The sequence below is a fragment of the Lissotriton helveticus genome, chromosome 3_1 (assembly GCF_964261635.1).
Source record: "Lissotriton helveticus chromosome 3_1, aLisHel1.1, whole genome shotgun sequence".
Lineage (NCBI taxonomy): Eukaryota > Metazoa > Chordata > Amphibia > Caudata > Salamandridae > Lissotriton > Lissotriton helveticus.
This window is the reverse complement of record NC_136061.1, coordinates 233681440-233707764: the sequence shown is the minus strand read 5'-3', so window position 1 is coordinate 233707764 and position 26325 is coordinate 233681440. Positions and strand designations below refer to the sequence as shown.

Below are 26325 nucleotides of genomic sequence, written 5' to 3'. Positions count from 1 at the left end.
ATGGCATAAGTGCCATATTATATCTAGATTTATGGGTAGAGTATACCAAACAGTTAGAAGAAAAGTATAGATGGCCTGTATCGGGTACATGGGATGCCGAATGTATCATGCGAGTAGAAGAAGCATTATGGAAAAAGAAAGCCAGACAGTCACAGAAAGATGCCATCGAGTTATGGCGTAAAGAAGCGCATAGAAGAACCGAAAAGGAAGTCAGAAAGTCAGAGTTAAGTAGAGAATCCCAAGAACGAGCCCAAGAAAGAGAATTAATCGAGATAGGTGAACAAGTCAAAGCCGAACAGTCAGACAGACAGAGGCATGCCCTTATTAAGGGTATGTATCCTCTTCTTGCCGAGGGCTCGCCAAAAGCGACCCCAGAGGCATCCAGTAATTTCCCGCCACCATTAGTTCCGACCAAGCTACGTCACAAACAGACCGCAGCTGATATTTTTATTTCGTCCTATTTGGACGACACAGTCCCAGAATATGCAAATCCTGTTCGCGCTCCGCCAGTCCCTGTAAACCAGGCACTTCCCGCTCTTCCAGACACCGGAGTACCTGCTACGGTACCCCCGGTCCAGCCAGCATTTCAACTTCCCGCTCCGCCACGAAGAATGTCCGTCGATGATTCTAGTTTAGGGGCCGCAGGAGGAGGTCCTCCTCAAACCCCGCCGCCACACAAGCGTTTAACGTTAGCCGAATTACATGCACAAGCGTCACAGCGTACGCCTAGACATCAGACTGTAGCAGAAATAAGAAAATCCCTTGCCGAATGTGTCTATGATCCAGTCCCAGGCGAGGATAATATGGTTTTATATTCGTTCCGCGTAAGAAAGGTGGCCGAGTATCTAGTCACCTTACCGAATATGAAAGAAGATCTAGACAGAATATATCGTTTCATCCGTACAGGGGATGATCCAGAAAGTATTCACGAAGCCATGTCTCAAAGGAAAGCCGAGATCCAGCTCATGATATTAAAGTTTCTGATTAATTGTCTAATAAGAGAACAAGATTACCCGTCTAAAGATTCTGCCGAAATGAGAATTCTGACAAGGTGGAGTGATAATATAGCCGAGGGTAAGCACAAGACCGTCGGTGCCATGGAAAGTATGTACAAGAAAATCCGTAAAGAAATAATAAAGATACACGAACAGCGTAAAGCAGCACAAGTAAGCGAGAAAGAAAGTACCTCTGATCCTGAAGAGGAAGACGACGAGAATCCCGCCAGAATAGCGTATGTAGGAAAATCTAGATTTCCAGATCGCCATTTACGTCTAGAACCCAAGTCTATTTTCCATCATTCAGTACCAGAACAAGGTTCCCTAGAACAAGTATTTCAAGCTACCGATCACATTCTGAGATCACGAATCGGTTACAGTGAATTAAGTACTATGCATGAACAAGAACTAGTTCGATCAGCAGTCCGATGGATTACTGATTCTACCACTTTTCCAGACGAAATAGTGGCACAAATGTTTCTGAAATTGCCCCCAGCCGAGCAGCGACTGGTGGGTATGTATATGATCCAGCACCTCATTACTCTGTATGAGGGTCAGCACTCTGATCCAGGTCCGTTACATGATATCCTGAACGAGTTACTCCAGTATAAATGGAGAGGTCTAGGTACCGATTTAATTAGTGTCATTCTAGAACAGCGTCACAAATATAGAACGTTCTTGAACCCGCATTTTGTTCATGTCTCACCCCCAGAAAGTAAACCATTCTACATAGACAGACAGAATCCGTTACGAGAAGTCCACCCAGTTAAAGGAACGGGTGGCGAAATGCAGCGAGTGTTTGTATACACTCCAATCACAAAGATGGAACTCCTTGAAATGAAGAAATTAATTCCCTGTCATGACAAAGATCCAGCAGGGTTCCATAGAGAATTAAAAGACATGCTCCGTATGGGAGAATACACATACCCAGATATCATTAAAATGTTAAAAGTTCTGCTACCCGCAGGGGTGTATGAAAAGCTAAAGGAAAAAGAATGGGAGGTGGGAGAGAAAAAGATCGATTGGACAGCTCTAGAAGCTGAAGACAAGGCACGAGTACCAGGTACCGGTCTTGGAGATAAATGTAAAGAATTACCAGAATTATTAATTCAAGTTTTACCCAGATTATTAACAACGAGAAAAGAAGACTGGGATGCAATCTCAGCCTGTAAACAGAAACAAGATGAAGATATTAGTGATTTTTATTCTAGGTTTGAAAAATGTTTCAGTATTAACAGTGGCCTCAAGACAAGTAGTGAGTCATACCCTCACCTTTTCGTTACTAAATTAGTCGAGAATTCAAGTCCACAAATTAAAAATCGAGTTTTGAAAGTCGAAAGCACCTGGCAAGCAAATACTCCGTCCCAGATGCTCCAGATGCTTCAGTATCACCAGAATAGAATCAGGGAAGAGCAAGAACACGAGAGAAAACGTATGAAAGATACGAAAATGAAAGTGCTAGTTGCACAATCTGTTCCTCAAGACAGTCAGAAGAGGGGTCCGAATCAAGTCAGTCATACTGCAGCTCCCGTTAAAGGGAACTGCAATTATTGTAAACAGCCAGGTCATTTTATAAACGAGTGTGCAGTTCTGAAACACAACATAGCTACTGGTAAGACTAAGGAAAGACCACGTCCGCCTAGACAAGAACAAGTTTCACAGATTCCTCAGCCACAGAATGCACCACAGACAGTTACAGTACCGCAGCCTATTGCTGCAACACAGCATGTCAGATCGCAGATGTACCAGTATGCACAATCCGAGTATCCAGAGTACCAGCCATATTCATGAAACAGCCTAGAGAGGGAGGTAGGCTTGCCTCTCATCGAGATACCTGTAGATCAAGAAGGTCCCTATGTTCACAGTCAAGTATTAGGGAAAGACAGAAAGTTTCTGATTGATACAGGGGCAAGTAGGACCACAATTAGTCATGCCGAAGTTCCAGGGGCTCCGCTCTCAGGCTCAAGAAATGTTTCCCTTGGATTTTCAGGAAAACCTATCGTTAACGAGATATCTAAGCCAGTCACTCTAGAAGTAGGTCCATTGTCCCGCACTACTGATCTGTTACTTACTAAGTCATGTCCAGAAAATCTATTAGGCATTAAGACACTGAAAGAGTTGGGTGCAGTCATATGCTGTTCCCCAGAGGGAATACGACTGTTCCTACGTGACTTTAAGGGTCACTATGTATTACGAGATTTTGATTCAAGACTGTCTAATGTTCCGCAGCATTTATGGGCGCAAGGTCCAACTGATGTAGGTTACATGCAAATCACACCCCATCGTGTGACTCTCAAACCAGGTGTAGTGTTACCACGAATCAGACAGTACAGATTGCCACCCGAGGCTGTAGCAGCCTTATCCAAAATTATAGACGAGCTCATCGCTCAAGGAGTAGTTGTAGAAACTGACTCCAATGTATGTAATTCTCCGATCATTCCAGTCACGAAACGCACTGATCCAAATGCACCCCCAGTATATCGATTAGTGATTGATTTACGAGAACTTAATAAATGTATTATTCCGCAGTACCCAGTTGTCCCAGATATCTCTTCCCTGTTGACAGCTATTGATCCCGAAGCCATGTTCTTCACTGTCATAGACCTCAAGAATGCATTTTTTAGTGTTCCCATTCATCCAGACAGCCAGTTTCTTTTCGGATTTTGTTTAAATGGAAGGAGCTATATGTTCACACGCGCTCCTCAAGGTTTCACAGAAAGCCCTAGTATTTACAGTCAAGCACTCAAGAGACAGCTAGATAATATTCACATGCCAACTGACACTGCCCTGCTCCAGTATGTCGATGATCTCCTGATCACAGCCCGTTCTGAACGTGACTGCGAGCGGGCATCACTGACAGTTCTGTATTTCCTAGCCGAGATGGGGCACAAGGTGTCCCCTTCGAAGCTTCAATTCTGTGTCCAGCAAGTGGTATACTTAGGACACTTGCTGTCCAAGAGGGGTAGGCAGTTGACACCCGACCGTATCCAGTTGATAGCGAGTCTTCCCCAGCCCAGAACCCAGAAGGAGGTACGTGCCTTTATCGGCCTTACTTCTTATTGCAGACAATGGATTCCGCAGTATGCATTTCTAGCCAAGCCACTGATACAGTTAACGACACAGGAGGCAGCCGTATCGACTGTCCTCCCTTGGACATCTGACCATACACTTAGTTTCAATGAGTTAAAGAAAGCCTTATGTCAAGCTCCAGTTCTAGCTACACCGAACTACAGTAAGCCTTTTACACTTTTCGTCACAGAACGTGAAGGTACAGCATTATCTGTTCTCACACAAGATCAAGCAGGTCAATACAAGCCCTGTGCTTATTTTTCGAGCACATTAGATCCAGTCGCCCAGGCGTTGCCTGCGTGCCTCAAGTCAGTTGCAGCCACAGCACTAGCTATCAGACAAAGTGATTCCATAGTTTTAGGACACTCCCTGACAGTACAAGTTCCACACTCCGTGGAAGTTCTTTTAAACCGAACACAAACTCAGCACTTGACAATTGCACGTTTAACAGGTTATGAATTGACACTATTCCAGCCACACATAGAAATTAGACGCTGCAATATCCTGAATCCTGCTACACTGTTACCATCAGTTAATTCAAATCCTGACACACATGACTGCGTGGAAGTAGTTAACATTACGACAAAGCCAAGACGAGACCTGACAGATATTCCGTTACCAGATCCTGACCTGACACTTTATGTGGATGGTTCATGTATGAGAACTAGTACAGGAGAACTAGTCGCCGCGTATGCAGTGACTACTGACACTGAAGTTATTAAGACACACCGCATTGACACCCTGTCCGCTCAAGCAGCAGAGCTAGTTGCTCTGACACAAGCCTGCATACACGCCAAGAACCTGAAAGCTAATGTTTACACAGATTCACGTTACGCATTTGGAGTTGTACACGACTTCGGAGTGCTCTGGCAAGAGAGAGGTTTCATGACTTCTCATGGAACCAAGATTCAGCATGGTTTCCTTATTCAAGCTCTGTTAGATGCCATACATTTACCGACATCCATTGCTATCATGAAATGCAAAGCACATACGAAAGTTACTGACATTATTTCTCAAGGTAATGATCTAGCAGATCGCACAGCCAAGCTTACAGCACAGACTCCAGCCATTCCAGTTAACATGACACATACTCCAGATCTGACTACATGTATGACAGTTAAGGACCCTACTCAAGATGTCATAGATATCCAGTTACATGCTACTCCCGATGAAATCAAGAAATGGTCCGAACAAGGAGGGGTCCAGACAGATCAAGGATGGTTAACAAAGGGTAGAGCCACATGGTTTCTCCCCGACTCTATGGTTCAAGTCATTATTAATACCGCACATAGTCCAGCACATTTAGGAGAAAAAGCTATGTTAGACAGTATCCAGAACATTTGGTTCAACAAGCATTTACGAGCTGCAGCCAAGCAGAAAGTCCGTACCTGTATGATATGTTGTCAGTTTAATCCAGGTAAAAGTGTCCCGGTGGAACAAGGTGGTTTCCAGCCTCCTGACCACCCTTTTGAAGTCCTCCAGATGGATTATATTCAGATGGAGCGATGTCGAGGTTTCAAGTATGTCCTTGTAGTTGTATGCGCTTTGTCCAGGTGGACAGAAGCATATCCAGTCCCAGATTACACAGCCGCGACCACTGCCAAGCAGTTGGTTCGTGAATTCTTCCCTAGATATGGACTCCCTAGAGTCGTATATTCTGATAACGGTCAGCCATTCTCATCTGAACTCATGAAACACGTTTCCCTTTTGTTAGGGTACCAGTGGAAGTTCCATTGTGTACGCCATCCTGAAGCAGCCGGTCTAGTCGAGAGACATAATCAAACCCTGAAAATTCGAATCGCCAAAGTATGCAAAGAAAAAGGTGTGGACTGGCTAGTAGCTCTGCCAGTCGCTTTGTTTTATATGCGCATGGTCGCACATTCCAGATCAGGTCTGTCCCCGTATGAGGTCGTATTCGGCCGCCCCCCTAACATGTGGGGTACTCCTAGACCCCGAAGTATTACCGATGTTTCATGTAATATGCTGACAGATTACCTAGCTTCCTTGATGTCTGCCCTCAACTCATGTCGTTCACAGGTTGCTGCCGCATTTCCAGACAATACCGAGGTGGCACCGCATGAAATCGTTCCAGGTTCGCTGGTGATGATCCGAAATTTTGACAGATCAAGTCCGCTGGAACCTCGTTGGAAGGAGCCCCGTCAGGTCCTCCTCACCACCCGTACAGCCGTGAAGTTGGAAGGCCGAAAAGGATGGATACATCTTTCTCATGTAAAACTTTTCAATGGATTAAAACCCGTTTCTAAAAACATTTCCAAGGATTCCCAGGATTTTAAGGACTACCGAAATATTGTTCCTAAGGACTGTCCCGCAAAAGACATTGACACAACCCCTTCCCTGTTAGAAAAAACTCCGCAGCAGGAGTATAAGTTAAAGCTCAGGTCTAGTAAAATAAGTCAGTCAGTTTGATTGTATAAGTCCTCCCCTAGGTGAAACGGTTAGGCTGTTTCTGACATGTATAAAATAGACCCCCATAGTGAGAGAGTCAGTCAAAGCTCAATTCAATGTATCATTTTTCTAAGCTTCATATTATTCATCAGCATTATGATTTCTTGCATCAGCTATGCATTTTTCCTGTATTTTTCAGTTTCTCATGTAAATAAGTCTGCTAATGTTACAGGAGAGCACACGTTTAGTGATCTGCCTCCTCACGAATATGCTTACCGCCTCGCTATGCGTAACAATTCATTTATCCGTATGTTACATTACTCACACCAGACCAGCAATGCCACTAATTGTTGGGTGTGTGGTCGACTCCCCCCTTTCCAGACTCCGAAGGGAGTTCTGCCACTTTTTCCTTATCCATTCTCACATAATGGTTCGTGTGGAGCATGGTCCACGTTAACGTCATCCTCAACAGATATGTCTTTTCTTAACAGTACATGTTTCCCAGACAAGCAAGGTTTCCCCCACAGAACAGGTTTAGATCTAGAAAATGAAGTGTATAATTTAGGTAATTATTCGTCGAATTTCATGGTCCTGAATGTCCAGTCTGATACTACTCCAGACTCACCTGCTATTTCAGTATTACCAGTCAAAGGCGAATTATGTGTCCGTAGTCATGGTTCTATACACGTAGGACATAGTGATTGTACTACTATTATCCAGTATAGTGACAGTGGGAAATCTATTTTCAAAGCTTCACGTCATTCTTATTTTGTTTGTGGTCAAACTGCATATGTTCATCTGCCCCTCGATTGGGAGGGAACCTGTTACATTGCCTTCCTACTGCCACCAGTTTTTCTAGCCCCACCTGACTATCATAGAAATACACATCTAGTACATACTAGACACAAGAGAAACCTCCCGATTGTTGATTATACTGAAACCGCTGCAGAGCAATTCATTGATATAGATAAAGGTGTGTTCCCTTATTTAGGTACAGTTGTAAACAGTAAGCTAATCCGTAGGTTAACAAGAACCCTTGAAGCAGTAGTAGATGAGACTGCCTCCGCTCTAGGTAACTTAACCGAAGAGCAATCCTTTATGAGAATTGTCGTTTTACAGAATCGTCTCGTCCTTGACGTCATACTGGCCGATAGGGGCGGGGCCTGTAGAGTTCTCGGATCTAGTTGCTGCATTTTCATTCCAAATAACGCGCCGTCTGTTTATTCAGCTATAACCAGACTTCATAAAATTGCCCATCTGTTACACCAAGACCCAGGCACCTGGACATGGTCCGGTTGGTTCTGGAATATAATTTCCGCCTGGGGATGGAAAGTCCTGTCCTTTCTAGGTATTGCAGTAGCGATCATATTCAGCTGCTGCCTCTGTATACAATGTGGCCCTGCGATTTGCGGCATTTGTGCTACCTCTTGTATTCCTAGTCCCAAGCCCCGTCCTAAATCCCGTTCCAAGACAATTCGAGACGAGCAAATGATACTATATGAAATGATAGATGGTATCATGAATATTGATGTTTCCTGATGGAAACGTAGTGACAAGGAGGGAATGTGGAAAAGTAAATTTTGTCATGTTCTGTGTCCCTACGCCTCATCCATCATATGTTATGTGTGCATGACCAATATGCATATGTACTCCCCATGTCCGATTCAAGACGCAATTACAGTTGTGTCCACCTCTAGTATGCCAGTTTCCAGTTCTCGTGAATACTACGAATATCAGGCCTATGTAAAGTAATGTTGCCACGTTTCCCAGTGTGCACATTATTCCATTATAAAGTCCCCGTTTCTAGGCCTCAAAAGGGCCTGGACATCAGATTCAGCTCCTGTCTCCTGAAGCCTCGTTGAGGAGCGATACAGCCCCCACCTGTATCCTCGACCTTTCACTTGCTTCCTGCCTCACAGTGCCCGGTGCAGCCTGGCTCTGCCTCTGAGTCTGCCAAGAGTATGTTATGATTCCAGCTATCAGTTTAGTCCTCCTTCTCTGCATTCCTAAGCTACTGAACTGCATCAATAGTTTCCGTCATTGTCTAGCCTTCTCGTCTCCATGTTAGAGAAATACTGTATTTAATGGTCATTTAATATTCTTCATCACGCACTACATGTAGAATAATGCATGGTCCAGTCTTAGAGTCAAGTTAGCTTTTCCCCTCTTGACTTCTAGTTTATATCAACATGTTCCCTAAACATCAGATACTAGATAGGGTTTAGGTACATGTCGCTCCGACCCTCCAGACTTTAGTCTCTGCTCCTAGCACAGAGTTCATAGCCCCCAGCTTCTCCTAGTGATACGTCATTGCCAGTTTACGCGCACCACCAGGTTAGAGGTCCCGGCTCCTTAGGTAGCCCCCTCCAATGTTTCCGCCCCATTCATGACATATTCTGTTACGTCTGCACCACATGTCTATGTATACGCCCAGTTACACCTACTTTTACTGTTATCTTTCGCGACTGCTACGCGTCACACCTTCTGCTCCACCCACTGCTACGCCTACTGCAATGTAATGCTATGTGTTCGCGCTATGTATATATGCCCGTGTATTGTTATTAAAAGTTAGCGCGCTCATCCCAGACCCAGCCCCGGCAGCTGCCGGGCCACTCTAGCCCTGCCATTCTGTTCCTATGCAGGTTGTCCTGATCCTGTCCTTATGCTGTAATAAACCTGCAGAAACTCCTACTACCTCGAATCTTGACTCTTATTTATTGAGCTATCTGTTATGATATATGCCTAGTCAAAAATAGGGTATTATTTATTTATTTACCACAGGAGGAAGGCATAAAAACTTCTGAGAAATGCAATTTTCCTCAGACTGTAATAGGAAAGCATTTTGGTAACCCCAGATCCTTGCCCCATACATTGCCCTCAGGATGCACTAGGCATTATATCTTTTTAGCAAAGGCCAGATCTTACATTTTAGTGTGCAGCTGCAGAGGTTATAAACATTCCAGCTGTTCTGCTAAGCTTAAGGTGACTGTAGGACATCTGGGGGTGCCACGTACCTAAGGAGTTGAAAGTGATTCCCAACTAACTAAATTCTCTGACATCTACCAGGGGCTGGCATTTAGTAATACGTCTGTTTAAGGTTTTCTTACCAGGCCCGCAAGCCATGATTTGTGATGTGCCATAGTTTGTGGTTAGAACACGATTGCTCATCAAGCGAATGAAGTGATCCACTAGCATGCGCAAAGCATTAGGCGTACAAGCCAGTATAATTTGTGTTTAGCAATGCAGGTACCTGGGCACCGGCAAAACTAGGAGTATCGACAAGGCTGGCAGTCAGATAAGGGCAGAGACAGAGGGGGTTCAGGGTGCATCCTTGCTGCACACCACGCTTTAAGCAGATCTTTAATGACATATCTCCTTGGGTGCTGATGCACACTTTAACTTACAGGTCAGCAGGCAATACAAGAAGTTAACCAAGGGGACCTCAATACCAAGTTCCAGTAACATTAACTACAGCGTAGACCTGTTCACAGAATCACACCAGACCCTCATTACACCACACCTCTCCATGTCCTGCATGCTCCTAAACATTTCCTGCCTCACTATATATGCCACCAAAACTTGTGATCTGCTAAAATACTCATGAACTTTTTCTTTCTATGGAAACCTGTCTCTCTCTCTTGTGAGCACCTGTCTTGACCACAGTAATCTCCCCCAGATTCAAGATCTCAAGACCTTAAGACAGGACAGGATAAACAAACCTTGAAGCACAATTGCTATAATCTTCAAAGAATCCATCCAATGCTCAACCACCTTAAAAAGCACGACCAGCAACATGGAACACTTGACCTTCAAGTCAAGTGATCGCTTCGAAAGCAGCACCAACAGCGTCATTAAAATCTTCGACATAGTGATAGACTTCAACTCTCTGGCAGCAAGCTCCACCAACATAGCTTCCGTTCGGGAGCTCTGCACCCAGCTGTCCCTATACTTAAGCAACAAGATCACCATGATATACAAAAACTTTGAGCCCTTAATGGACCCTTCCATACATGCAGCCCCCTGCCCATCTTAGTCAACACCCAAAGGACCCGCTTGATCATCTGGCCCAACATTACCACACAAGAAACCTCACTGATTATGCATGCTCAGATCCCTGCCCTCATCACAACTTCATCAAATGACTGCATCCTACCAGCCCAGCCCTCACCTCAATCCTGAACAACTCAATCATTAGAGTACTTTAACCAAGGTAAGGGACGAGGTGGCAGCTTGTCCTGACCCCGCTTGACGCCTACTAGCTTTTTGAGCGGATGCTCTGTAAGATTATTGCTGCATTACTCCCTGGATTTTAAAACGCACAGTTTTTAAAATTGATTACGAATTTTAGAAAACGACATTTTAACTTACCCAGCACCTTGCACTTTGCACTAGCGGTGGATAGCTGTTGAAATTGACTAATAATTTTAACTTGTATTCACCTGTTTTGCTATTTGCACTCTGCCTAAAGCTGCTAAGGGTCACATCTTCTGTCTGTGCTCAATAATCCAGCCTGCCCGCCCCGGTCCGACTCGGTAGCCAATACCGTTGTGCGGAGGGCAGGGCAGGCAAGAGCCAGACACCCACAGGAAGTCGAGCAGTCAGCGTTCTAGCTGCTGTCTTCTGAGGGCTATTTAGCCCCTCGTCGGGTCTAGCGCGCAGCGGTTGCGCGCAGCGGGGCGCCTTAGTCGGCGCCTAAGACAAGCCAAAGACCTGCCCGTCTGCGCCCGTCCGCGCCAGAACGGAGCCAGGAGCCAGAGGCTATGCCCGCAATGCATGCCGCACAGAGACCCATCAGGTACTCCATCACAGACCTATTGGCCCTTAAACCAGCGCGTCCACTATGCTGCAAAAATGTGAACTGGACATATCCAGAAGGTCCATTCTCATGTAAACTATGCCACTTTCAAGCTAACACTCAATCTCAACCAGATTGTAAGATGCCACAGCCTACTCAAAATAAAAACGATTTACAATGTTTCCTGCTAAACGTACGGTCTATGCCAAAACATCAACTACAGATATGGGATCTAATCCACACTTCTCAGCCTGATCTGTGTTTCCTGACGGAAACTTGGCTCAAACCCCACACAACCCCCGCCATTACGATCGCAATCCCCTCAGGATATAAGCTCTTACACATGGACCGACCCATTAAAATAGGAGGCGGCCTAGCCATCATACATAAAGAGCACCTGAAAGTAACTATTATTGAGGAAAAGTGTAGTCCAACTATTGAATTTATAATCTTCAGGATTAATCTCTCCACTAAAATCGCCAAGAAAGGTGCACTCATTTACCGCCCACCGGGGCCTAATGCAGGGTTCTCTCTTTCCCTTATGGAATCATTGACACCTTACATTAGAGCCAAGGAAGATTTTGTCCTCCTTGGCGACTTCAAGATACATGCAGATAAACCTGAATTGAATGAATCCATGTCCCTGCTTCAAGACATGTCCACTCTTGGACTCCAACTTCATAATTCGGACCCCACTCATGAAGGGGGTCACCTTCTGGATTTACTTTTTTCTAATTGCTCCACTATGTCTGGTATAGTCACCACTCAGTTAGATTGGACAGATCACTATCTGCTGGAGTTTCACCTTCCAACAAAAAATAAACTGATACCTCATAAAACCCTTCCTCCCATATGGCGACGTCAATGGCATAAAGTCACCATAGAAGGACTACAGAAGGTTTGGGAAATACCCACATCCCTTGCAACAGACAAAGTAGAAGATACCCTAATCAAATTCAAGGGTTCTCTAACAAAGGCAATAGACAAGCTAGCACCCCTCAAACTCCACAAACAATTCCCCACCCACAAGAAGGAGAAATGGTACACAGAAGTACTAAGAAGTGAGAAGCAAGGGTGTAGAAGATTGGAAAAGAAGTGGAGGAAGTCACACCTCAACGTGGATAGGATAGCCTTCTCTGAGGCCCAATCCACATACTACAAAAATATCAGGAAAGCCCGCAAGAATAGTTTGGCCCAGCAGATTTCAGAGGCAGGCAACTCCTCGAAGGAATTATATAAAATTCTTGAATCCTTTGTGAAACCAACTGCATGTGCTAGCGCAGACGATTTTTCTCTGCCACTCTGCGAAGAGATATCCCTGTACTTCGAGAGCAAAATTAACATAATTTATGACAAAATCCTGAATGCCACCCTCACTAACAGTGGCAGACATGCCCCCAATGTCAGCGCTACTAGGACGACCTCACAGCAAAGAACAGTATCGTTACTTACTTTTCCCCCAATATCTGATACCGATCTCCCCCCCCTAATAAACCACATAAAATCTGGCTCTCCTAACGACCTCATACCTGCAAGAATGATGTCCACTCTCTGCCCCTTCCTAGGTCCATTCATACAAACTATACTAAATAAATCCCTCAGCGAAGGGCAGGTACCGTCTGAGTGGAAACAAGCAGTCGTAAATCCAATCAGGAAAAATACCACACTTCCCTGGTCGGATTTATCCAATCTGCGACCCATATCCCTCCTACCCTATCTCAGTAAACTCACCGAGAAGCATGTAAATACCCACCTGTCGAACTACATCGAGGCAGCGGAGGGCCTGGACCTATCCCAATCTGGTTTCAGGCCCAACCACAGCACTGAATCTGCCCTCCTCTCCGTGACCGACAACATCAGGATGTCACTGGACAGGGGGGAGTCGGTGATTCTAGTGCTGTTAGACCTGTCCGCTGCCTTCGACACGGTATCACATGATCTCCTACTTGAAAGACTGAGAGATGTGGGGGTGGGAGGTACAGCCTTGTCATGGCTGCATAGCTTCCTCTCAGACCGAACACAAGGCGTCAGACTGGGCTCTCATTCCTCACCATCGAGAGAGCTAGCAAAAGGAGTGCCACAGGGCTCGTGCCTCAGCCCCACGCTGTTTAACATTTATGTGGCCCCTTTAGCTAATCTGATAAGATCTTTTGGATTTACCCCTGTATCGTACGCCGATGACACCCAGCTGCTCTTCCCTTTCCAGACCCTAACACCGGCAATTCAGTCTTCATTTGCTAATGGGATGAGGGCAGTAGCACGCTGGATGTCAAAAAACTTTCTTCAGTGCAACGTATCAAAAACCGAGGTCATGCTGTTTGGAGGGGCGACCCTTCTTTGGTCCCCGCAGTGGTGGCCTCTGGAGTTGGGCCCCGTACCCAACCCTAAACAAACAGCAAAAAATCTCGGCGTCAAATTAGATCAGGCACTCCTGCTTAAGGAGCACACCACGCAAGTGGCGGGTGCCTGCCTCCATGTGGTGGGGCTTTTGAGACGTGCTTTTCCTTTCCTACCCGAAAGCCATAGGAAAACTCTCATTCAGACCCTCATCATAAGCAGATTGGATTACTGCAACGGCCTATATCTCTCAGCTAATGCAGAACAGTTAGACAAACTTCAGGTGGTACAGAACACGGCTGCTAGACTGGCCCTCAATGCCCCCCCCAGAACGCCTTCCCGCCCTCTTCTCCATCAACTTCACTGGCTACCTATAAAACAACGCATCAAATTTAAAGTCTGTAACATCATTTATCGATGCCTGTTTGGTACCAGCCCCAGGTACCTGAAAGAAAAATTCCTGCCCTACATCCCGGGACGCACTCTCCGCTCCAGCAACCATCTGTTGCTTCAGGTCCCAAAGATAAAAAGAGCCAGACAGGGTGGCCGAGCACTGTCCTACACAGGACCAATCCTGTGGAACTCCTTACCCACCGAGCTGAAACAGACCAGGACCTTGGAGTTGTTCAGGAAAAAACTGAAGACATACCTCTTTACCCTGTATTAAGCCTGTCCGATCCCCCATTCCCAGCTCTATTCTTACAGTAATCTGCCAAAAGCAAGTAACAGCGCAGAGATATCCCTTCGGGAATTGAGTCACGCGCTTAACAAGCAAATAAATAAATAAATAAATAAACCAGTGCCTTGAAACACGTCATAGTACCCCCCCTCCTCAAGAAACCCTAAGCAGATCCAAAGATGCTAGACAACTACCGGCTTATCTTCCTGCTACCTAACCCCACAAGAGTCATGGAAAAGATGATAAATGAAAGGCTAGATACCCACCTCCATGACAACCACCTCCTCGAGACCACGCAATCTGGATTCAGGTCCAACCACATTACAGAGAAATCTGGATGATCATAAATAGAGGTGCCACCAAGGCCCTCATCTTACTGGATATTTATGCAACTCTTGATATTGTCTCCCACCCTATCCATATCCGACTGCACAAATCCGAAATCTGAGGGACCCTCAGTTCACTGGATTTGCTGCTTCCTGAAATGCAGCACCCCATTAGTCAGCTTGGCCGTCAACCTCATCTGCAGAGTTCTACAATGATCCTCGCTCTTCCCCACTATGTTCAATGCCTTTATGACTCCACTCGTCAGCACTGACTCAACACCATATCCTACTCCAATGTCACCCAGCTCATACTCTCTCTCTACAGCAAGACACCAAACACCTGGACCAATTTTTCCACCTGCAAGAGTATTGTCGCCAGATGGATGGCAACCATCTGCCTCAACAGAGATAAGACAGAAGTATTCATCTTCGGCAGACTCCTCTCTCTGTGCCTCCATCTTGTGACCTGCCAAACCCAGACCCGCCCCCCTCCTGGCAACCTACGCACAGAACCTCAGAATAGTAATCGACAACCAACTCACCATGACCATCCAAGTGAATGCAGTCCCCATCTCCTGCTTCCTCGCACTCAAGTTCTTCGAATGTCTGTCCACCAACACTCACAGAACCCTCATGGAAGCCCTCATCTTCAACAAGCTGGACTACGGCAAAGCTCTCTATGCTTGAATAAATGCTCAATTGACTAGAAAACTCCAGACCATACTCGGTGGCCAGGCTCACTCTTACCCTCCCATGCCACATTCACATTACCCCACATCTCAAAGAGCTCCACTAGTGCCCACACCACAAACGAGCTCTCTTCAACTGCTCACGCACACATTCAAAGGCTTACACAACATTGGCCCATGTACCTCAACAAGCGCCAACACTTCCACAAACGTACCAGACAGCTCCAGTCAGCTGGACTCACTCACGCACACACCCTGCATACGCAGAACCAGATCCAGTAGTCCTAGTCTCCTACCTCGCTCCGATAGGCTGGAACGAACTGCCTCTGCACACCAGAGCCAACCTCTCAGTTCTTGAATTCTGCAAGAAGCTGAAAAGCTGGCTCTTCACCTAACCGTGTCCTTTTCTCAGCCCATACAGCTCCTGCTTCAGTGCTAGGATGTTTATGTTTATGTTTATGTAATTTGTATAGCGCAACAAATACCCTGGGGTGTCTCGGCGCTTTTGATCTTTAAGGGACAAGGACCAGCGGATGGGATCATTGATCGAATAACCAGGTCTTCAAGGCTCTTCGGAAGGAGATGAGCGTGGGACTGATTTTGATCGACAGGGGTAGGGAGTTCCAGAGTTTGGGGGTCGCCACCAGAAAACGTCTGTCTCCCCAAGTTGAAGTTCTGGTGCGAGGAACGGGTAGCAGGAAAGTAGAGGCTGATCGTAGCGGTCTTTTTGGGGCATAGATCTGAAATGCATTCCTCAAGAAAGGAGGCCGTCTCATGTATGGCTTTATAGGCGATACAGAGTGCCTTAAATTTGATCCTGTTCCTGACTCGTAACCAATGGAGATGGCGTATTGCCAAAGAGATAGAGTGATGTTTGGGTATGCCGAGCAGGACTCTGGCTGCCGCGTTTTGAATGGACTGCAGTTTGTTTAGGACTTGTTCTTGCGTATTAAGGAATAGCGCATTACTGTAGTCCATTTTTGAGAAAACCAAGGTGGTGATCAAAGTTTTTCCAGCTGAGGCTGGCAGATATGGAACTAGTTTTTTTATTTTCCTCAGTATGAAAAAAGAGGAAGAGACTACTGAATTGACATGGTGTTTAAATGACAACCTGTCATCGAAAATGACTCCCAGGTTTCTGACCTTGGTCACCGGGATCGGTGGAGGCCCCATTTGCTTGGGCCACCCGATGGGGGACCAATCAGGTGAAAGGGTGCCAAAGGTCATAACCTCGGTTTTGTCAGAGTTAAGTTTCAAGCAGTTCCTCGACATCCAGGAGCAGATGGCTAGCATCCCCTCCTGGAATCTCGAGGCAACTGCCGGTCTGTCCCTGTGTACCGCCAACACCAGCTGTGTGTCATCGGCGTAGGTGGTTAAGGATAGTCCGTGCGTTTTTATAACTCTCGCTAGGTCCGCAACATATATATTAAATAATGTAGGGCTTAACGATGAGCCTTGGGGTACCCCGCAGGGTAAGGTGAAGAAGGGAGAGTAAAACTCCCCCAACCTCACCGCCTGCGTACGGTTGGCCAAAAAAGAGGTGAGCAAGGATACCCTCCTGGGTGAGTTGCGCACAGTACAATTCAATGTAACATAACATAACATAACATTTTCTGCAATTCTAAATTAGGGGAAGGAGCATGCTGGCTCTTGGGAATACAGAAACACCCTACAGTCATACCTTTGTGGTATTAAGAATCATTACAGACAGCATTTCATTCTTAATATAGGCACCTGTGGTTAACTTCAAAAAGACTGCTATAAACTTGCAAAATAGATCTCGAAAACACCCAAACACCCTCATATTTCAGGGGCGTCAAGGGAAAGGGATTTCTGCATCCAGAAAAAACATATTCCTGATGAAAACAAAATGAATGTGCCAATGCCAAGTGGAAATTATTAAACATTTGGGGGGGAGGGGCGGAGTACTAAAGATAGCATACACATTGCTTAGCTTTCCTTGAGTGTCATGGGAAATTATTTCGAATCACAAATCGACATTTTCTCAGGTCATAGGAGGAAAAATATGCTAAAAATATTTTACTACTTTTGAATATAGATTCCTGAATCAACCATTTGTGCTTATTATTCCTCATTACATATATTCATTATTTATAACTATACTTTCAAATAGGTTCAAGTCCCTACTTTCTTTTTTTTAATCATTTGATTTGTTTATTTATATCAAGTCATCAATGCCATTTGTATTACAAATAGAAAAAACTGCAGAACTAAAACGGCACAGCATGTTGCTCGTAACATAACCATGAAGATATTATTCTTTGGCATTGATATGTAATAGGTAGGAAAACGTGTGAGGCAACAACCAGGGGAAAGAGGAACAGGGGGGCCACCTGAAACTGGAAAGGGGTTGTGCAGGGATGGTGCCTACCTAAGAAGGAGAGGTGCCCATCTTGTAACTCTGTATGGATAACTGAGGTCACGTTGTGCTCTGTATGGGGAAATATGATCCAGTCGTGAGTGGAGATATGCCCTTGAGATCCAGTGCTTTATTTGTAAAAAACATAAGTGTCAGGAGGCCACTACAGCGTGCACCACCCATTACCACTGCAAGCACTATCAATGACAGTACCAACACTACTAACCATCACGCTCCTTCAAGTGAGACAGTTCAGATTATTCCAGACCCCCAAGTGCTGTAAGAGTGGTTTGGGTGGCAGGTCTTCGTCTTTTTATTGTGCATTAAATTAGACAAACATCGCCACCATTTGGTAGACTGTCATACTGCAGGCGTTAACAATTAAGTGCTGGAACTGAGCACAGGAAAAAACCACAAAGGTCATGCAATGCATGAGGAACGAGGATCCCGGATTGCGTGGATATGCCTTTAAGTCAGTGCTCCATTTGTAAAAAAAACAACAACAAAAAAACATCAGTGGCAGGGCCCTCGTGAGGAGGCACTGCAGCTTGCGCCAACAACTGTTGTGCTTATCTCTGACTTGGACAAACAGCGCCACGATTGTGGCAGACTTTCATATGTGCCGGTGTTGTCAATTAAGTGCCGGAACCGAGCACCGGAAACCACAGGCTTAAATTAAGCACCTGATGTCACCCTCTGACTAATATTTTGTCATTAAAAAAATGAGGCTCCTGTCCGTGGTTATATGATTCAAAGGGGAGATAGTTTGTATAATCATGCCACCCCTCCTCTATCCTCTGACAGTTCCCGACTGTCCTCTTTGGAAGTGCCTGAGCTCTACGTTTATTCCCCTGTCTGCTTCTTTAGGAGCGGTTGGAATGGTTTCCATGTGTGCTCAAACTTTCACATTGTCAGCTACGAGAGCAGTTAAGTTTTTCCATGGCATCCGTGTGCCGGACCCTGGTCCGCAATGTGCCTCTTAGGGATTTAAAGGAGGGGGGGGGGGGGGATAGGGAAGGGGTTTGCTTCCAATGTTGGGCCAATGTCAGACGCGCTGCTGCTAACAGATGTGAAATGAGTTTGCGCCAGGGCTGTGTTGAGGGTATATATCCTCCTCCCAGGGCAGCCCTCGGAGGATCAGTGCTGGGCCTACAGGGAAGGTCACTCCTGTGTCCTCTCTTATCTGGGCAGTGATGCCAGTCCCATTTATGACCGGACAGCACCACTTAATAGGAGTCACATACACTGGTGGGGGCAATGTCTCCATCATATACCCGAGCTCCCGAACACAGGGAGGAGTCTAACTGGTGTGAATCAAGGCCCTTCTTTCTTTACCACTTCATTCTATCAACATCAGTTAAAAGTTATCGGTTTATTTTCCAGCTTAACTTGTTCTAGTCATATTTAAGCCAATGTTTGCAGATTGCACCCGTCCAGCTTTCCAGGTATATGCTGAATTTGCTGTCAGTACGAACATACGAATCCTCTAAGATAAGCTTGCAAAATCCACTCCCTGAATCCTTCTGGCATTTCGACACCCAACACGTGTTTCACATCCATAAGGAGCGAATTGTAGAGCTTTCTTTCTAATGCATCACATCAGTGTTTAAAACATTATTTTACTTTCTTCCCTGTGTCATAAAAAAGCCATAAAAAGAAATACCAAAGGCAACCTCCCAAAAACACAGGGAGAAAAAAAGATTATTCATACCATCTGTAGTGCAACCTTCATTAGTTTTTTATTTGAAGACAAGCTGCCTGTTCGGTTTGGAGCGCACCCACACCCATGGCATTATTTCAAGTTAATTCAACAAAAGGTTGTGGTTCGAAGCATAGTGTAATAAGATTCCACTAGAGGCAGACCATCTGAGATCGTGAATCGATGCTGGAGCTTTGCACAAATACCTACTGAGACTGTTGGGTTGACCACCATTTTAAAAGGGTCCTGGTGTGCCGATCTAAGTTACTTTCTATAGTTTGATGTCTAGAATTTTGAAAAATATGTTTGCAGTCTATGGGCCAGTTTTACTAACATTTTATGCAGGGGTTGTGTCTCAAAGGTTCCACAAACTGGTGCAAAGTACAGAATTGGAATTTGCTTTACAGTGAAAAACATTTTTGACGCTGGAAAGTAGCCCTAAAGTTACATGAGGTGCTACTTTTCATCAAAGAGGTGTCCTAGGAGTGGTACATGGACATTCCCATTCAACTAACCATGGGTTTTGATGCAAAGCCCTATCTGCTAAAAAAGGTAGTCAGGGCTTTTCACACAAAAATTACACCTGAGGACGGTGCATTGTGGGACAAACATTTTCAGTTCTCCAAACGTTTTCAACTTTACATGTGTGCTGTAAAGTAAAGCACACAAACAAATCTGGAAAGGTTTTAAGCGAGGTCTAGAAATAGAATTTTCTCCTTAAAGAGTACACTTCCAGTACAAATCCTATGCTAGACATCACGCGCTCCCCCTTGCACTATGTGGCAAGGGTGTGTGTGATGAGAAACAGCCTGAGGTGAGCCAGTCGGCTGAGAGGAATAGCTTTGGTTGCTGTGCTGCACTACATGAAAAGTTAGTACATTTGGCCCTATATTCTCACGTAAAACCATTTCTATGCTGCTTCTTGTAGAAATCACAAATCTGTCCTTCTTACCTTTCTTTTCAATCCACTTTATGTTAGACCTGGCATCCTCTGCATGGTTCTCCCCGATCTTTTTGCCTACAATCCTCCTGTTTTGCTGACTTTGTTTTTGCTGGCTTTAGGATCTGCACACTTTACCACTTTACCACTGCTAACCTGTGCTAAAGTGCTTGTGCTCTCACCTTTAAACATGGTAGAATTATCATATACCCAATTAGCATATTTAATTGACTTCTAAGTTCCCTAGTAACGGGGCACTATCTGTGCCTGGGGCCTTCAACAATAAATGGTACTAAAGGCCTGCAGCGCTGGTTGTGCGACCCACTTAAGTAGCCCTTGAAACATGTCTCACACCTGCCATTGCAGCCTGTGTGTGCAGCTTTAAACTGCCATCTCAACCTGGCAAAATAAGCTTTTTACTACGTCAAACCTTTCTTTTGAATATATATAGGTCACCACTCAGGGTAGGCCCTAAACAACCCAGAGGGCAGGGTAAAATGTATTTAAAAAGTTGTACATTTTTGTTTTACGTGTTCTGGTAGTGACAAACTCTTAAATTCATGTTTCACTGCTGCAAAGCCTGCTTCCCCTATAGGATAACATTGGAGTTACCTTATTACATTTAATAAGCTGTAATTTTCAAAAGGGACCATGTATCCAGTTCATGTTTGGTTGTTGTCACTGGAATTGTCATGAAAAACCCTATCATATGGTGAAGTTGGATTTTGAAAAGGCCACTTTTAAAACATTGGTATTTTCCTGCCGTAGCCATTTAGTGCCTTTGGCCTGTTTCTGGTTCACATGACTGGGTGTATTTTTCAGTTGTGCTTTGTGTATTCCTCCTAGGCAGCCACACAAAATAGAGAGCGTAGGTGTGCCTGGATGGGCCATCACTGGCAGGATGGGAAGGCAGAGCTGAGCACATTCCTAATTACACTGTGCCCTGTCTCTACACAAAGGGCTGCATACCTACTGTAGGTCATGCGGTGCTAGGACAGGAAAGGGAGTAAGCCTGTGGACCTCAAGGGAAAGCTATAGAAACCTCTACCACTTCAAAGAAAGCATCAAGTATAAATATTGAACCTCCGACACAAACAATTCAGGACACATTCTTGGACCTGTGGAGACTCTGCCTAGAAGAAGACCTGCTGTGTTGCTGAAAGGACTGCCACTCTGCTGGAAAGCTGCCCTTCGGGACCACCACATTGCTGCTCTGCTGCCTTTCTGGATTGCTGCCCTGCTGCCCTCCTGCTCGAGCCAGAGGGATTTGGACCCATAACTCAACGCAGGACTCCCAGAGTGACTCCAAGGAAAGCCTGCTGGCCTCCAGCTCAGAGCCATTGAGACATAACAGGCACACAACCACCTGCAGCAGTGCCCAGGTCGAGCTGGAGCAAGCTCCTGAATCCCAAGTGGTGCCACTCAGGTCCTGGGCCCTTGGTGTGGCCTCAGAGAGACTGCATTTAAGGCTGTGGGCTCTTCATGACTGCAAACAGGCCCATTGGTGCCAAAAGCTTGTTACTCGCATAGCTTGTGAATGTGAAATTCCGTCAGCTCGACCGTCCGTGCTACAGCATTGACCGCTCACAGAGAGTGCCACTGCAAAGCTGCGGCCCGACTGTTCGCGACAAGAGGATCCTTGCGCTACTACGATTGTCCTCCACGCCTGGCTTAATCTTTGCACTACATTGACAACCGTCTGCAGAGCTTCTCTGCTCCTCGCATCCCCCACCACTGTGAATGGGATTCTTTGCAATGGCTACCTTTTCAGCAGGGCAAATTGGTCTCTGTATCTGACCCGCACTCCAGTGCGGTCAACCTGAACTTCTGACTATCTCCGGATCTCGCGGGACGAGACAACCACGAGTGGCACTTTGGGCTTTTTGGTGCTATTTTCACTTATACTCTTTAAGAATTCTTAAAAAAGGTTTTGCTGATTGGATTTTGTGTCATTTTGGTTTTGTTTTAGTTATAACATTTCGTTCCATTTTTATAAATTGGTGTGGGATTGTTTTGCGTAGTATTTTAACTTTATTACTGTTTAAAGTGCTGGATTCATACTTTATGCATTGCCGCTAATCCTGACTGCTCTGTGAAGAGGTACCAAAGGGCAGAGCACAGGTTAATTAGCGGTTTGATCGTGCCTCACCCTTACAAGAACTTTGGTTGCTGTTTCAGTAGGGGGTCTCCACCCTCAACCCGTAACCCACTTTCTCACACTATAAACTAGTGCTAACTCTTGAAATATGCTAAAAGGGGGGATTTCTGATTATTGCAGGAAGGAAGGTGGTATTGTAGAAATCCTAGTGTACTGGGGATAGATTGAGCAATTTGCAAAGAATACTTAAAACAGCACATACAAAAAAGGAGCAAACAAAAAATGAAACGACCCATCTGGAAATCTATGTAAAATGAGAATACATTTTCTTTATTATCTTGTTGAATATCAAAGATATACTTATATTTGGAATGATTAGGAATGCAAGGGTCTTGACAAATTGAGATTACCTTGTCCTTGTCGACTGGACTGCCCTTTGAAACAGTCTGTATCTTTCGTGCACAGGCCTGCATCTGGAAGCTGCAATAAGAAAGAAAATAGTTCAGTCATCAGGACAGGTAGACTGATTTTGATGCCCCGGGCAAAGTAATACTTTGCACCGCCTCCCCAATCACAGGGCAACAATTGAGGTGGACGCAGGTCCAAGTCTTTCTTACCTACAATTGATCCTGAAAAACAGATCCTATATTAGCTTTCTTTGTAATTCTTTCCTAAACCCTCCTATTGGAAAGACCTACTTCCAAAACTCTGTTTTCTTTCATGCACATGTTACTATGAACTAATGCACTCAAGGCTGTCTTCAGCCAGACTGGGGAACCAAAAGCAGTGCTGTCAAAAATGCTCAAACCAGTTCTGTTTCCTTTGACTCCTCACGTAATCTCTCTTTTCCATCCATCCATTATCTCTTTCACTCTTTCTACCTCTCCTTCCCGTCTTTCTCTCTTTTCCCTCTCTGATTGCTTTCTCCCTACCTTCCCTATCCTGTGTTTAATATGTAAAATAATGAGTGCTGGTGCCCAAAGCTCTGCTCAGAAGCCTATTGCTGGTGCTTTTAAATGTTGGTGCGCTGAATACCAAGACTGCGTAGTGTTTAATCCACCTCAAGCCTCTATAATCCACTATCAAACACTCAATGAAATTTTATCTCACTCTTGCAGGTTCCTGCTTTCTACCTTGATACCATTTTTCCATCTTCTGATCCTCCATTTTTCCACTTTGGTTTTCCCTCTCTTGCACTCAGTAAATATCTGATGCAGAAAAATAAGAGCTACTCCCCTTAACTGATTGCTGACAGGCCCCTCTAGCAACCACAAGCTCAAATTAAGCACTGTTCCCTTCCTTCCCTGTCTTTCTGTCTTTCTTGAAGTCCCCATGTCTGCTGCAACTAAGCTTGGGTATCTGGAGAAAGTGAGAGGCATTAGGAACAGCCCTGCGCTTCCAATTAGGACTCAAGGGGCTCCACCCCACTGGTGAAATGCACAGTGAAATAGAAGGTCAGCCCATCCCTATTTTCAGCATTTAGGCATCCTTATGTATTCTTTCCTTCCTCAAAGCTCAATCAAGAGAACAGTCAATAACCAGGATTCCAGCGACAATCAGTGACTCTCTGCACAGCTCTTGGTTTTCAGTTCAGCAGTTCCTACTCTCCAGAGATGCTATGAAACCTGCCAATTAGACAGGGGCCCACACTTATCTACCTCTTCATATTTATAGCAAAACAAATGTATTTGTAATGTGAACGGTCACTCATTGGCTTTCTGGTGCTGAAAATAGATGTTACTTGCTACTCAACGCAACAGTATCAACCTTGGACAGAAGAAAGGCTGAGTGGTCCTGCCAGGATTGAAATTTGCAGCCACTGGCGTATCAAAACATAATGGGCCCTCCCCTTCAGACTCACATATCTCACAGACCTGGGCTAAAAGGGACCCTTTTAAATGTCGGAATTTGTAAAGCACACAGCTACCTCCACCGGAGGTGTCCCGGCGCTGTCCGTATACCGCTTAGGAACCCTTCCTGGCTTTCCTAGGAAATGTCCACTCCTGGGCACCCCCCAGGTGCAGCCAGGCATCCCAGCGCTTTTGGGGCCGTTGTGGAGACTAAGCAAGCTATTGCCCAGAGTTGCAGCGTGGGACCCATGATCAGAACAGGCACTGAGGCGAGAATATCCAGTCAGGGGAATTAATGAGCTGGATTCCCAAGGCGGGATTCGAACCCTGGTCCCGGGCCAGAGCTCTGCATCAAGGTCTGCCTGCTCTAACCATTGAGCCACACTTCCCCACATTGAGCCACACTTCCCCACAGAAGGAGTACCTGCACCAGAGGGTCTGTAGTGGCCTGTGCTACGCATGCCCTTGTGACCATGGCGTCAAACACAGATCCCTGCAGTGGCTGCATTAGTTCACTGAACTACCATACCCAGTCTTCTGGGGCATGTTATGTTTATCAAAGTGTCTACGTATCCATTTGGTAAATTAGGTCAGAATATGCGGTCTAAAATTCATCACTAGGTGACGACAGGTCCAGGTTTTACATTTGAACACAGAGAACTGCGTGCTCTTTCTACAGATGAAAGTAGGACATTCAATTATAAGGGCCTTTTTTTGACTTTGGCAGTCTCAGAGCGGGCAACCACACCACCGCCCTGCTCCGAGACCGCCAAACTAAACCACCCACCAGAGTACAACTTTTAAAGTCTCTGACGGGCAGTATTTTGACGGTCCACAGTGGTACCTTTGAAAAAGGTACTGTAATAGGAGTGTCAAAGACAGTTTCCGCAGGGCATGGACTGTCAAGTCTATGCCCTGCAGTAACTAGGGTGCATGCATATGGAGGGCACAACATGTGTCCCCGGCACGCACCCTATGGCGCAGAGGCAATAGGGTCCCTGCAGGGCCCCCTTTATTTGCCCACCGCCATACTTTTCATGGCGGGCTCACCATCATGAAAACTGTTGTGAGGAAAGTAGTAGTATGCTTGGCTTATTACCAGCCTCACACCTTTGTAAGACTGCCAGGGATAGCTCATACCTGGCGGCAGCAGTGGTTCTCTGGTGGTCTGACCGGCATAGTCAGAATATGCAGGTGGACAACCAGTCTGGGCGTCAATAGTCTGCCACCACGACTACTGCAATCAAATGGACCGCCATAGTTGTAATAAGGCCCTAGCCAATGGCACCTCTTCTGGCCAGAGATGTTTGGAGGGACATTCTAATTTTGTTATGCTAATAGGTAAAATTTTGTGTTCACTGAGGAAGAGTCTATTTACTGACCCACCCGCTAAATAGTACAAAATATCTGCTATTTACCAGTGGCCAGTAAATTAGTACATAACCTTTGCGGTTTAGCCGGCCATTAATTAAGAAGTAGAGATGATGTACAATTTGACCAGTGGTCATATTAGACCACAACTGAGCTGCATTCAGGTTTGGTGGCCCACAAGGCTAGATTGTCTCATTTGCAGCGGAAAGTGGAGGTCTTGTCAGCTAAAGTCGAGGGTGCTGAGGGTCTCTACCATCGTAACAATGTACGATTGGTGGGAGTGTCAGAGAAGGCAGAGGAACTCTATGCAGAGCTGTCTGAGGAGCAGTGGCTGGTCTCGGAGGTACTGGGGGATGAGGTGCTGACATGGGTCTCCGTGTAAAGGGCGCACAGGGTCCTGGGGAGGTCCCTGGGCGCCGCCTAGACCTATTGTGGCTCACTTGCTCAACCTCAGAGATCAAGACAAGAGTTTGAAACGGGTTTGCACTCACAGGCCTTGGAGGAATGAGAATAGCATGGTGAGCATCTGTACTACACCACGCTGGTTTAGCACCAGCAGGAGACTTTCCTGACAGTCAAAAGGCACTTGCGGCACCTTAACCTCAAATATGCCCTGCCGTTCCCGGCTTGCCTCAGAGTGACTGCCGATAGTGCTACTCACTTCTTTACTGAGGGGAAAGATGTTTGGAAC

General features: G+C 45.6%; 1 protein-coding gene across 2 annotated transcripts in view; it reads right to left on the bottom strand.

Moving 5' to 3' along the window:
• P2RX1 (purinergic receptor P2X 1) overlaps positions 1 to 26325 on the bottom strand; it is a 483889-nt gene that overhangs the window by 253253 nt on the left and 204311 nt on the right. For both annotated transcript variants that reach the window (XM_078679688.1, XM_078679689.1), the window contains one exon: positions 22824 to 22893. In XM_078679688.1, the coding sequence (XP_078535814.1) occupies positions 22824 to 22893 (70 nt within the window). The remainder of the gene's footprint in view (positions 1 to 22823; positions 22894 to 26325) is intronic.